Source organism: Musca domestica, unplaced genomic scaffold (genome assembly GCF_030504385.1).
Source record: "Musca domestica strain aabys unplaced genomic scaffold, Musca_domestica.polishedcontigs.V.1.1 31, whole genome shotgun sequence".
Classification (NCBI taxonomy): domain Eukaryota; kingdom Metazoa; phylum Arthropoda; class Insecta; order Diptera; family Muscidae; genus Musca; species Musca domestica.
The window spans coordinates 10,816,295-10,830,090 of NW_026712309.1; the positions used below are offsets into that span (position 1 = coordinate 10,816,295).

The 13,796-nt window shown below is 37.3% G+C and overlaps 2 protein-coding genes across 2 annotated transcripts in view; both read left to right on the forward strand.

Annotated features, from left to right (window-relative positions):
* The window catches only part of LOC131803642 (ankyrin repeat domain-containing protein 6), a 328,879-nt gene that overhangs the window by 4,451 nt on the left and 310,632 nt on the right, over positions 1–13,796 (forward strand). The gene's annotated exons all lie outside the window — the stretch shown is intronic.
* On the forward strand, positions 809–9,907 carry LOC131803564 (uncharacterized). The gene is made up of 5 exons (XM_059124926.1): positions 809–1,203; positions 1,267–1,520; positions 2,142–2,248; positions 9,343–9,411; positions 9,481–9,907. Exons 2-5 carry the CDS (start codon positions 1,476–1,478, stop codon positions 9,833–9,835), a joined length of 576 nt encoding a protein of 191 aa, XP_058980909.1. The 5' UTR covers positions 809–1,203; positions 1,267–1,475; the 3' UTR covers positions 9,836–9,907.

Sequence of the window (13,796 nt, forward strand, 5' to 3'; positions counted from 1 at the left end):
ACAATTTTCGGTGCTTCCAAAAAAGCTTGATACACCACCGGAATATTCCTGTTGGAGCAACACACATCACATATAACAACACATTACTCAACAAACCACTGTTACAAACTACTTACACAATAAAAAAAATCGCAACACACAAATTAAATTTTTCCACTTCTGCACTGCTCTCTAGCTAAGTTTCACCGGTAACGTCTTATTCTTAACTTTGGCTTTTCTTATGCTCGCAGCCTTTTATACCCCTCTTCTCAGTGAATCCCGCCAGACGCTCATTTTCCACGAAACACCATTTTCCTGAGCCATTTTCAATTTTCATTCCTTTTTCTTTTCAACTGTCAATAGCCATTTTTTATTCTATTGTGAATTCTCATTTCACCTCACCCCTGAGTCTCTCATTTAAAAATCAACGGCTGTCTAACTATTCGCCCAACCCTTTTCACATACGTTACCAACTCGCCCAAACAACGCCAATTTCCTTTAACCTTATACGGCAGCGAGACATCAGCAAAAACATTTTAATATTTCTCTCGAAATCTTTTGTTTTTCTATTCTTCTGATATTTCTTAAATTTTTATTTCAACGTGCCGCTTTTTTTTTTTTTTTTCATAATCATTCATTCAAATTGTGTCTAAACAAATTTTGATCATATTTATAGTAGGTTCCCACCTACTCAGCAATCATAGGGCTGCCTAGTCACTTCTTAGCCTGAGTCACCCTGTCATTCACTACCTTTATAATACTCTTTTACTCAACCCTGTTCGAGTCTAATTTCGTACGTAGCGAACCCTAACAAACCATTTCCGGCATTTTGATCCCATCGCCACCCAGACTACACACCCCGCAGAAATTACAAGCAAATTGAAATCTCGAAGCATCCTCACCATCCTCACTAAAAACCCAAGAAAACTGAGCAAATCCATTTGAGGACCAATTATGGGATGCACTACCAACAGAATTGGGATAATTTCTGCGGTGGTTGTGGACAGGTTTTGCCAAAAAACCCGGCCCCATATATTTGTTGCCTTTTTGCGCCGAATGTGAACGGCCTGCAACAAAACTTCAACTTCGGCCAGAAAATCGAGGACGGAGGTGATGTGCACGGCCGCATTACTCATTTACGTGGGGACATCCCACTCCCTGAAGGTCTCATGCCGGGCATAAGCTCCGAACAGCAGGCTGGTCTAAGCCCTCCCCCTCATGCTGGTAAGTATCCCCCATCGAAATAGAGCCACATAAGTTAATTTATTTTTCTAATCTGTCCATCAGATCTGTGAAACATGTCTTGCTGGTTCGCCTGATAATTCTCGATCCGACACCCTGAAAATATCGTGTCACTACCAAACATCGATCGAGTTCCCCTATAGCAGGTCAACATTTGGGAAGATCAAAAACGCTCATAAATTTTAAAATACGCATTCATTCATTTATACAATCCCGCATTCAGTATTTCTACTAAGACAAGCTCAGAGGAACGGATGGGATTTATCGGCCCACTCCTTTGGGACCTTCACTACAAAAAGGTAAACATCCGGAACAACCCAATAATTCTATCAACCCAAGACCTTGTGTGGAGTTGGAATATATTTGTCCTCGCCGGCGGATCTACACTGGTAATACCCACCAGCTCTCAATGAAAAATTCTCCGATTCCATCAAAATTTCACACATTCTTCTTGGTTGGATATAATCTTCAAAGTTGGAATCTATACGTACTTTGATACAAACATAATTTGATCAAATTATTGAAATCATGGTACAATAAAAAGGTAAGGTAGATCTGAAAGCTGATTACAATTTTTTTTCCAAGTGTGCCCGACTTCTGTCATTATTGTGTATTATTTGTTTTGAAAATAAAAAAAAATATTTTCAAGGTCAATGTTTGGAAAAACGAACACTGCGTGGCCGGCGTTCAAAATATTACCCTGTTTTGTCCTGGAATTGAAGGATTAAACAGTTTGGATCACATTTTTGAAAAAAAAATCCGTGCGTTCAATAACGCATTCAAAAAAAATAACAATTATCAAAACATTTTGTCGCATACAATTTTGCAGTATTTTGACAGAAAGCGGGCATAGCCCTAGGAATGTATTTCGGTACTTTTTTGTTTGTTTTGACCAATTAATAACTTTCATTCCTTAATAGGTGGTGAAACATTTTGCATGCGGAAATATTTGTGCCTATGCCTGTCTTGTCGTCGTGGTTGCCGAAGAACGGATTTTGTATGCGGTATATGCTGATGTGATTGATAGGTAAACAATTGCCATAATCGTGGTGTCTACGTGATTGTCTGGTAGAATGTAGTTTTATGTATGTTCGCTTTTTATGTATGGGAATCTTTCATTAATTTATGCCGGAATAAACCAGATTGTGCTATTTTTATCGCCACCGGGGGTGTTTAAGTACATTTTTTTTTTTTTTTTCAAATTTGTATGTCGCGTAGAATATATTGTAAAAGAAATTAGACAGCTGTGATAAACGTGAAACTAGAGTCTGATTAACTTGAATTACCCAATTAGGGGAACAGATCAGCTGATATTTTTGAACCTTAATACGAATGAATTCAGTACGAAGGTGATTTTACTATCGTATTTAGTTTCCTCAGACACATTTTCTATGTTTTGTTTTGATTCATTCGATTTTGAATTAAACCATTGCTGATAAATGTGATATAGAATTGGTAACAAATGTGAAATAGTTTTTGAGAGTTATTTTAGAATTCTTTTTATAAAAATTGAATTGGGAAAGGGGATTGAAAAGACTTTCTTTTCCACTTATCTTTTAAGATCTTTTGCATGACAGATTCCAATCGCCTTTCCATTTAGATCTTCGAGAGAATACATATTATTTCCTATGGGCTTTACTATACGACACTTCGTAAATTTCCGGGCAAACTTAGCATTAAAATTTTTCCCAAAATCGCTAAGAACATAGTTTCTTTTATATACCTCTTGACCCGGAGAGAAAATAATCGTACGAGCCCTTGCGTTATACCTTTTTGCGCTTTGTTGATAAGCCTGATGCATATTCTGTCTAATTTTATTTCGGATTAGTTCCATCTTGTCGTTACGATCTAAATGTATAATTTCATGGTCCGCCAACGAGTGGAGCTTCCGAGCTAATTTATAATCTGAACCATGGGTATACATACTATGACCAAACAGCGCGAAAAATGGCGTTACACCAGTTGCAGTATGAATCGATGTTCTTAAGGCGCACTCTATGTCTGTTAGATACAGGTCCCAATCTCTGTGGTCATTTTCTAGATATGCCCTAATCGCCGCCAATACTGATTGATTGACTCTCTCAGATGCATTAGACTGCGGAGCATATGGAGCTGTTTGGATATGATTGATTCCATATGTTTCAATCATGTCTTTGAAAGTTTTAGATACGAACTGTGCCCCATTGTCGGAATGTATCGTCTCGGGTACGCCAAACTTACGAAATATATCCTCAACCATAAATTTTACCACATTGGAAGCTGTTGCCTCTTTCATTGCCTTAAGAAATGTAAATTTGCTAAAGTGGTCCACCACTATAAATATAAAGGCGTTGCCACTTTTAGACCGGGGGTATTTCCCGAGGAAGTCAACGTAGAGTTTCTGGAAGGGAAGATTGGTCACGACTTCATTTCCGATCTGAGGCTGAGTATTTTCATTGGTAGGCTTTGTCTCTTTGCAAACAGTACATTTAGACACGTATTGCCTAACCTGGGATACCATTAGAGGCCAGTAATATTTTTCTCTTAAACGAAAAATGGTTTTTGATATGCCTCCGTGAGCTGACGTAGTTCTATCATGGGCTTGCTCTATTAAAGAATGGGTCAAAGACTCTGGGACCCACAATTTCCACTGAAACTCTTGTGTTTCTGGGTTATAGGACTTGGGATCTCTTTTAAATACCATATTGTCGACAATCTTTAGATCGGGGAGATTCTCCTTTTTATTTGCTATAATTTCTCTAAGCTGTTTGTACGAATCACTTTCAAACTCGGTGGTCTCGAATTCAAAAACCCGATTCATGTCTATTTCGTCGGCATTGGGTAGGCGGGATAGCATATCGGCGACAACATTTTCCTTTCCTTTTCGGTGCTCGATTTTGAAGTTAAATCCCTGAAGTTGCAATGACCAGCGAGCTAAACGACCACTGAGGTCCTTTAGACTCATCAGCCATTGTAAACTAGCGTGATCTGTTATCACGGTGAATTCCATTAGCTCCACGTAAGGACGGAAAGTTTTGATAGCCATCACCGCCGCCAAGCATTCCTTCTCTGTCACGCTATAATTTCTCTGACACTTATTGAGTTTTTTCGAATAGAAAGCGATCGGATGTTCATGTCCTTCGGCATTCAGCTGAAATAGAACAGCGCCGATGCCATATTCCGAAGCATCACATTGAATAAAAAAGGGTTTGGAAAAATCTGCGTGGCGTAACACCGGTGCGGAAGTTAAGGCCCTCTTTAAGTTTTCAAATGCCTCCTTTGCCTTTTCCGTAATTACGAATTTGGGCGATTTCTTCAGGGTATCAGTAAGGGGAGCTGAAAGTGACGCGAAGTCTTTAATAAATCTTCGGTACCATCCTGCTGTACCCAGAAAACTTCTCACTTCCCTAGCACTTTTGGGAATTCTAATTTTTCGAATTGCTTCTACTTTTTCGGGGTCAGTACGCAACATGCCTTCTCCAATAATAAAACCCAAATATCTCAACTGACGAAAACAAAATTTTGACTTGGTTAACCCGATTGTTAAATTCGCTCGGTCAAGGCAATCGGCTACTTCATTCAATAGACGAAGATGCTCGTCGAAATCACTTGAAATAATCAACAGGTCGTCCAGGTACACAAAGACATTCTCCTTGAGTCGTTGGGGAATGACTTTGTCCATCAGTCGACATAACCTTTGTGCAGCATTACACAATCCAAACGGCATCACACGGAACTGATACAATGGACGACCTGGGACCGTAAAAGCGGTGTACGGCTTGCTTTCTTCGTCTAATTCGATTTGCCAGAACGCATATTTAAGATCCACGCTGCTAATGTAATGAGTTTCATCAATGCGACTTAGTATTCCTTCAATGTTTTGCAGGGGGTATGCGTCCTTGACCGTGAGCTTATTTAACTTTCGAGCATCCAGACAGAAACGATTTTTTCCGGGCTTTCGTACGATAGTTGTACGATTGCTCCAAGGGCTTTCACTTTCCTCAATAACATTAAGTGCTAACATATTATCGACTTCTTGGTACGTGATAGCTTGAACCGCTGGAGACATTGGATAGTGGCGGTCTTTAACCGGTTCCGCACCTTCCACGAGCTTAATCGAATGCTTTTCTAACTTAGTACAACCTAGCCCATTTTCTTCAAAGGTCTTGAATTTTTTTACTATGCATTTTAATCGATTCTCTTGATCATTTGTTAACTCGTGAGGGTTGAGTTTGTAGTCGGGACCCGTATCAGTCATATCCCTGAAAACTTTTTCTATATTAATTTCAGCAGCTCCTATCACATCAGGGGCTAATTCGAATGTTCGCCAGAAGTCTATTCCAAGATATAGTTCTTGTTCCAATTGAGGACATAGATACAGTGTCATAAATTTTTCCTGCTCTTGGTATTTTATGATGGCTTTAATTTTCCCTAAAACATTATACTGTGTACCTCCGGCGGTGGTTACCCTGCTGGACATTGGTATAATTGGAATGCCAAGTTCTTCTATTATCTCTCGGCAATTTTTCCCTAACATAGTAACCGAAGCGCCGGTGTCTAGGAGCCCATTCATGATTTTTCCTTGCATACTGATTTCCGAGAAAACTCTGGGATCTGAGGCAATACCAGTTACTCTCGAAATCGTTTCTATCAAATATCTTCGCTGCTCACGCCACTTCTTGGATTTTTGTCTCAATTCAATAATTTTTTTCGGGATTACAGTAAACTCTGAGTTAAAAATTCTCTCCTTGACCTTAGCATAATTTCTTTGGCGATTTTCTAATGGAATGTAATGCCTCTGACCTGCAGAAAAATTTTTCGATTCTACACTACTCTTATCTCTAAATACATTATCGTTGTTTTTTATTAAAATTCGGACGTTTTTGGGTGCTGATTCTTCCGATTCACAGGGTTCTCTGACGGGTGTGTTTCCCCTGTCACTTCCACACCCCTTCGGGAGTTTCCCTGTTGACAGACAGAACACTTTGGGGTTACTGTGTCCGGCTTCCCACACCTATAGCAGAACAATTTCCGGACTTCTACTGGACAGTCCATAAAAACATGCCCCTTTTCTCGACAGTTCCAGCAGATAATTGGAACTCTAATTTGGCTTTGTATCCGGATAGCTGACAGCTCTTCACCAATATTCTCCTCCGGTACTTCTACAGGCTTTTCATAAATTTCATCATATATTTCATTTACTTGGCGGATAGGTCGCTGGGGGAACGTTACAGCTCTATTTTCGCGCCTAGGGAAATTTCTCTCAGCTTCAATACATTCTATTCGTAGCTGTTCAACCGACGAAATGGTCATCTGATATACATGTCGTTTTATATCTTCACGTATATTTCCCCTTAGGATCTTAATCATTTCGTACTCGTAAATAGGTTGAAGTAATCTAGATCGCAAAATTCCCATCTCGTGAAAATAACTATTGATGCTTTCATTTGGCCTTTGTTTCCTTTCTAACAAATCCCTGAGTATGTCGAATTTGGATTGTGGGGTTTGATACTGGCTTATCAGCGCTTCTTTAAGACCCACCCAATCGGTGTAAACATTACTTTGTCTATGCAGCCAATACCATTCTCTGGCTTGACCAGAAACCAGAAAGGCGAAATCCCTCAACACTTCAGACCATGGAATGTTATATTGAGCCTGCATGATCTCTAACCGCTTAATAAAATCCATAACTCTTAAGCCTTTCGGGTCACCACTGAAATTTAAACCAAGTTTATCAACTCGTATTCCTAGTGGTTCCACTCTAAACGTATTCGTTATCGGGCCAGTAAATTGATCTGATAATGGAGTTTGACTAGCACTCGGAAATTGGATAATTGGTGGCATATTCCTATTTACTGCGTCATTATTATTGTTTGACGTCGGATTAGCATTACTATTTGTAATAGAATTAGAGGCTACTGTGGCCGTTGGGGGTACAATTAATTGTTTACGCACAGTGTCGGATAGTTCTCTCATGCCTTTTGATAAAGAATCTATCATTTTCTTTACATCAGATATTTCTGTTTCGACCATTTTTTTAACTTTATCTTCCAATGACTTCTGGACAGACGCTGCTTCATCTTGTACCAGTCCATGTAAGTCGGAAGTAGTTGGACCATTATTATTCAAATTATCACTCACTGTTGGCACATGATTGGTGTTCTGATCTCTTCGCATTATCGTGTCTGCTAGATCGATAAATTGCAAAGCACTCATGTTCCTATCCTCATTCGCCATTTCGTCCGACCCTATTCGTCTTTGCTTACTCTGCTCTGGAAAATAAGTCGATCGGTTTAGGTCAAAATTTTCGGGTCTGCCTCTCTTATTTCTTTCACTATTGCGGGTATTGTAGATCATGACCTATACCCAAAATTTATCTTCTCATTTGCTATCAATTGAATCTCGGACGAAACCTTTTCTTGTAAGTAAGTTTTAAATTCAGTTAACCTTTTTTTCAAATATGAAACATCGGCAAAACAAATACTTTTTATAAATACATTCGATTACAATTACACATACAAATTTTCAAATTTGACAATTACAACATAGATCTACGGGGGAAGTGTAATTTTCAGAAGCAGTGTGTGTGTGGTTTTTTTTTTTTTTTTTTTTTATTTATTCATTATTATTATTATTATTTTTTTTTTTTTTTTTTTTTTTTTTTAATAATAATTTTAGTGCCCTTTATGAGGTGTATGACTTTTCCTTTAGACATTCTTATTCTTCTCATAAATTATAGTGCTTTGTTAACTTCGGACCCCTGACATATCTATTACATTTCATAAATGAAAGCTCAGGGTTTTTATATGCAATACTAAGATTTTTGCATCTCTCAGATCAAAATCGCTATTGCTGCTACTCGATGTACTTATTCCTGTCTATAATTTATTTGGGTTATTTCACAAAATCAAATTTTAACAGTAGGATTCTCAATACAAATTGTTTTATTCCAGCTCGGAATTACAAGCTATTGATTACACCCTACTTAGAACAGTGGAGAAAACGTTCCCATAATATATTTGATATAGTAATATCGCACTTCGTAACCCATCTCTCTAAAGTTCGGATGCATACTAATATCACAGAATATTATTTGTCAAAAACATTTTCTTTTGTCTATTTAAAATCTACTAGCATTCTATGGCTGTGTGCGTCGATGTTACTGCACAGAGTTACTAACCTAATATCACAGTTTAACACGGCCATGTTTGAGTCGCCATTTTTTACAGAGGTATCAGGTACAATAAAGCTTTATTTTAGAATTTTGGGCGCCATCTCTGTTATGTGTGCATATGCTCGGCATACGATTAGGCCATCCGACTGTCACAGAGACTCCCAGGGCTAGGGATCTCAACCCGCCAATCGAATCCAACACACTAACATTGAAAGGGGACTTTACTACAATTGCTCTACTCTACGATATACAAAATAGGAGTCATCATACAGGGATCTCGGTGGATCGATCCCACACTCGCCCACCCTACCTGGATCCAGTATTTCCATTTCTTGCGTTTCTCTGAATCCCCTTGAACCACACGCTTCGAATCACACACTTACTTCATACCAACTTCCCCCCCAAGTTATACAAATTTAGCAACACATATTAGTATCTACTGTTTACAAAAGAATCATCTTTAATTTTATTAAAAAAAATAAGTTAGCTTTAAATATTTTCTTAATTTTTTTCTCTACTATTTTTTTTTTTTTACACTAAAATTGACAAACTGTATGGTTTATAAAAAAAAACAAATTAAGAATAATACCGGGCTTTCTTAAATCTATGGCTTTAATTACTCGGTAGAAACCAATATATTATCCTTTGCCTTGCTTTTCCCGCGCAATATTCACGCGTCTATACGAAATTACTAGCCACCTAAAAGAGCTCTCTTAACCGGCCTAATTGCCGCTAAAATTCCACGGCCTAAACTATCAGATCGAATCACAAGGACTCAAGATAATTTTACTGTAACACCTCCTAGCCTTTGAAAATAAACGCGGTATTTTTCCCTTACAAACTGATTATTACTTAAATCCTAAGAACTATAACCTATCTTATTACCAAATTTTTATACTGAATATTATAATTTTTTTTGTTACTCGAAATTTATGATTATTAACTCCTTTTTTTTTCTTTTCTTTTAGTTCCAAAAAAGGAGACAGCAAATTTTATGGACGTCACATATATATAAATATATCAAGGACAACACAACGGTAAGACACCTTTTACCTGAGCAGTGATTTATAACGTTATTGATTAATTCTTCTTATCTCTCCTTCCAGTTTACGCTTCTTTCCGGAGGAAACAGATTTTGAACGCCAGGCAAACCCTCAAATGAAGCTGGACTTGTTGACTGGTCCTTTTACAATGCCGGCGTTCTGGGCGGGATCAATACCCGGCACAGCAAAAAGCTCAAAGTTGCAGCTGGCCAGTTTACAATTCAAATCTCCACACCCTCAATGTAACTTTTTTTGGCTTTTTTTTCCTGTGGACAACTTGCCACTACCTTGCGTTACCAAAAAGAAAAGGCAATTTCCCGCCGTTGTGCTGACCAAAACCGGACAATTTTCGGTGCTTCCAAAAAAGCTTGATACACCACCGGAATATTCCTGTTGGAGCAACACACATCACATATAACAACACATTACTCAACAAACCACTGTTACAAACTACTTACACAATAAAAAAAATCGCAACACACAAATTAAATTTTTCCACTTCTGCACTGCTCTCTAGCTAAGTTTCACCGGTAACGTCTTATTCTTAACTTTGGCTTTTCTTATGCTCGCAGCCTTTTATACCCCTCTTCTCAGTGAATCCCGCCAGACGCTCATTTTCCACGAAACACCATTTTCCTGAGCCATTTTCAATTTTCATTCCTTTTTCTTTTCAACTGTCAATAGCCATTTTTTATTCTATTGTGAATTCTCATTTCACCTCACCCCTGAGTCTCTCATTTAAAAATCAACGGCTGTCTAACTATTCGCCCAACCCTTTTCACATACGTTACCAACTCGCCCAAACAACGCCAATTTCCTTTAACCTTATACGGCAGCGAGACATCAGCAAAAACATTTTAATATTTCTCTCGAAATCTTTTGTTTTTCTATTCTTCTGATATTTCTTAAATTTTTATTTCAACGTGCCGCTTTTTTTTTTTTTTTTCATAATCATTCATTCAAATTGTGTCTAAACAAATTTTGATCATATTTATAGTAGGTTCCCACCTACTCAGCAATCATAGGGCTGCCTAGTCACTTCTTAGCCTGAGTCACCCTGTCATTCACTACCTTTATAATACTCTTTTACTCAACCCTGTTCGAGTCTAATTTCGTACGTAGCGAACCCTAACAAACCATTTCCGGCATTTTGATCCCATCGCCACCCAGACTACACACCCCGCAGAAATTACAAGCAAATTGAAATCTCGAAGCATCCTCACCATCCTCACTAAAAACCCAAGAAAACTGAGCAAATCCATTTGAGGACCAATTATGGGATGCACTACCAACAGAATTGGGATAATTTCTGCGGTGGTTGTGGACAGGTTTTGCCAAAAAACCCGGCCCCATATATTTGTTGCCTTTTTGCGCCGAATGTGAACGGCCTGCAACAAGTTTCGTACAAAAATACAAATTTTTTGTATTACTCCGGAACCGATTGAAACCAACCCATTACATACCACGTTTTAGAAAGGTATTTCCAAAAGCTTTTAAATGATACCCATTTTGTTCATTTCAGTTGTGTACAACCATGATACAATGATATCAAGGTAGGGCTATGATAACATATGATTTCAATTTTTTTATTTTCTTGGCTTAATATGTCATCTTTATTTGTTTATGTACTTGTTTCCTTTTCAAAAACAAAAAAATTGTTCAGAAAACTTTCAAATTGGGGTGTTTTCAAAATGTTTATTTCAACGTATGCATCGACAAAATCTAGAGTTTTTGTAGCGAAATAATCCTTTAGAGATATATAGAACCTCGTTTTGAAAAGAAGTGTTGATCTTTCATTCAGTTTTCGCGGTTTTCAATTATTTATTCAAAATAAATGCAACAAGTTGTTTGATTTTGTTATTGTTTTGATACTATTTATGACATTACAAGCCAAACAGGTAGACCTCTATACTTGCAATTTTTTCAAAGTTGACCTACCTTCTCTTCATTGTACCATGTGTACAACCGGATAAAACCTAGATTTTGTATCCGAACTTTTGGGTCGAATAACCGGATATTTCCCCCACAAAAAGTTACCTTGCCGTAACAGGTTAAAAAGATCTACACGTGGTAAAAATTTCAAGTCAATCCGGTCATAGCCCCTAAACTAAACTTAAGAGCCATAGCTCTCGTAAAAAGTTGGAACAGCAAAGTAAAATAGCTATACAACAGAGTCAGGCCGTAAAAGGATTGCATGGACCCATACAATGCTGCAAGCCTTCGTGGCAGCGGCTTGGATGCTATCAATGATTTTCTAAATAAAGGAACCTTTGATTACAGTGATTCTGGAATACAGCTCCAAGCCATGCACAATTCTCACGTTTCCCTAACATTGCGGTCAGGTGCTTCGAAAAATTTAATTTTTTTACTGGTAATTCACTCTAAACATGCTCTTAAATTATAAAGCGTGGATATATACATGCATGACAACGGGGATTTTATTGAGACACCTCCAAATATTCACCCAAAAAAGTAATCAATGAGCGTTCCTGCAAAGAAATTTAGGAATAGATATGAATATAAACGGACCACATATTAACTTACCTGTTTTTGTAGGCATCATATCCTCATATTAGGACACATGGTCGGCTCGGCAAAGCATACTTCTTATTTTTAGGGAAATCCTTTATTATTTCCTTGAGGGCCGATTACAAACAAAAAAACGAGAAAATGAATAAAACACGCACATCACAATTTGCTTCGAATTCCTTGCATAATAAAAGAAAAGATTCTCATGAGACATTGAGTGTCAATACCGTTTGATGTGGGACTTCAGCAAAAACAAATTGGTGAAGCAACATTCAGACCTTCAGAGGCTACTTCTGGCACAGCAAACTTGCCAATAAAATTTAAAGAAAATATCCATAAATGCGAGTTGCTTTTATTGTATTTCACATACACAAACATTTCCAAAATAAACAAAGCAGAAATTCGCTGCAATGTTATTCTGTCAAGGCGAAATACTTTTTTTCGCCCTAATAAAGAAATTTTGACAATACATGTAGGTGAAGGGTTGTATTTTTTTGCACATTCTCTTTCTGGTCGACCTTGGGCCATGATATAGTCTAAACCATGGTATAATTATTACAGGTAGCAGCAAGTCCCAACTGATTTGACTCTATAGTAATACTAGTGTCAAGCTCAATACATGTAGGTGAAGGGTTGTATTTTTTTGCACATTCGCTTTCTGGTCGACCTTATAATTGGGCCATGATATAGTCTAAACCATGGTATAATTGTTACAGGTAGCAGCAAGTCCCAACTGATTTGACTCTATAGTAATACTAGTGTCAAGCTCAGTATGACGTTTTGTGATTTTATTCCATTTCTTGATATACAATAGGTATACCATTATAATTGGGCCATGATATAGTCTAAACCATGGTATAATTATTACAGGTAGCAGCAAGTCCCAACTGATTTGACTCTATAGTAATACTAGTGTCAAGCTCAGTATGACGTTTTGTGATTTTATTCCATTTCTTGATATACAATAGGTATACCATTTTTAAATATAAAATTTATCTGCAGGGCAATGTAAACATTTTTGGCTTATAATAATAGAAAAAATCGCCCTTGTACTTAACAAAACGCCAACTGCGATGGTTAAAAAGTTGTGACACCCCATTAAGCAACATAGTCATATATTTCATGTTTCCTAAAATTGCAAAATGTAGAATACCTTATGTGTGTATGCAGTTTGCTTTCAATTTGAAAGGGATGTTGCTTTTTCCACGATTTTCTAGCGATTGCTTGAAGTGTTGAGAGATTAGGACATACAGCTAATAACTGTACATTAAGGGGAATGGTATGAAAACATTCAAACTAAACAATTGAGGAAGTATTCTTCTGCATTTTAAATTTAATAATCCAAATTCCAAAATTGTATATTTGTGAAATTAAAATAATTTATGGAAAATTAATTATTTTATTTGCATTTTTGGACATATAACTCTGACACTTGTATTACGTACAAAAACAAATTTGTATGTGGTTGTTGTTACGATAGTTGTACAACAACACTTGCTGTTACCTGTATTTTTCTACCATGAGTCTAAACGTACCATTCATTGTACAATCATGTGTTCCATGGTAGAAGAATACGAATACGGTAGACGCATCGACACAGCTGCTGGGACAATGGAATGTCAAACCAATTTTAGAATTGAAAATATTGAATAGAAAATTGTTCAAATTTTGTAAAAATTGCTGGAAAACGCGAATTATAATAATATCCGAATGACGTCGTATAAGAAAACGTATAAAATTTACTTATATTTGAAAGACCATTTAAAATGTTTTGACATATCAATGTTCCCAAGCATCGATGCATCTACTTGTATTCTTCTACCAAGCGTGTGTTCTAACTCCAACGATAG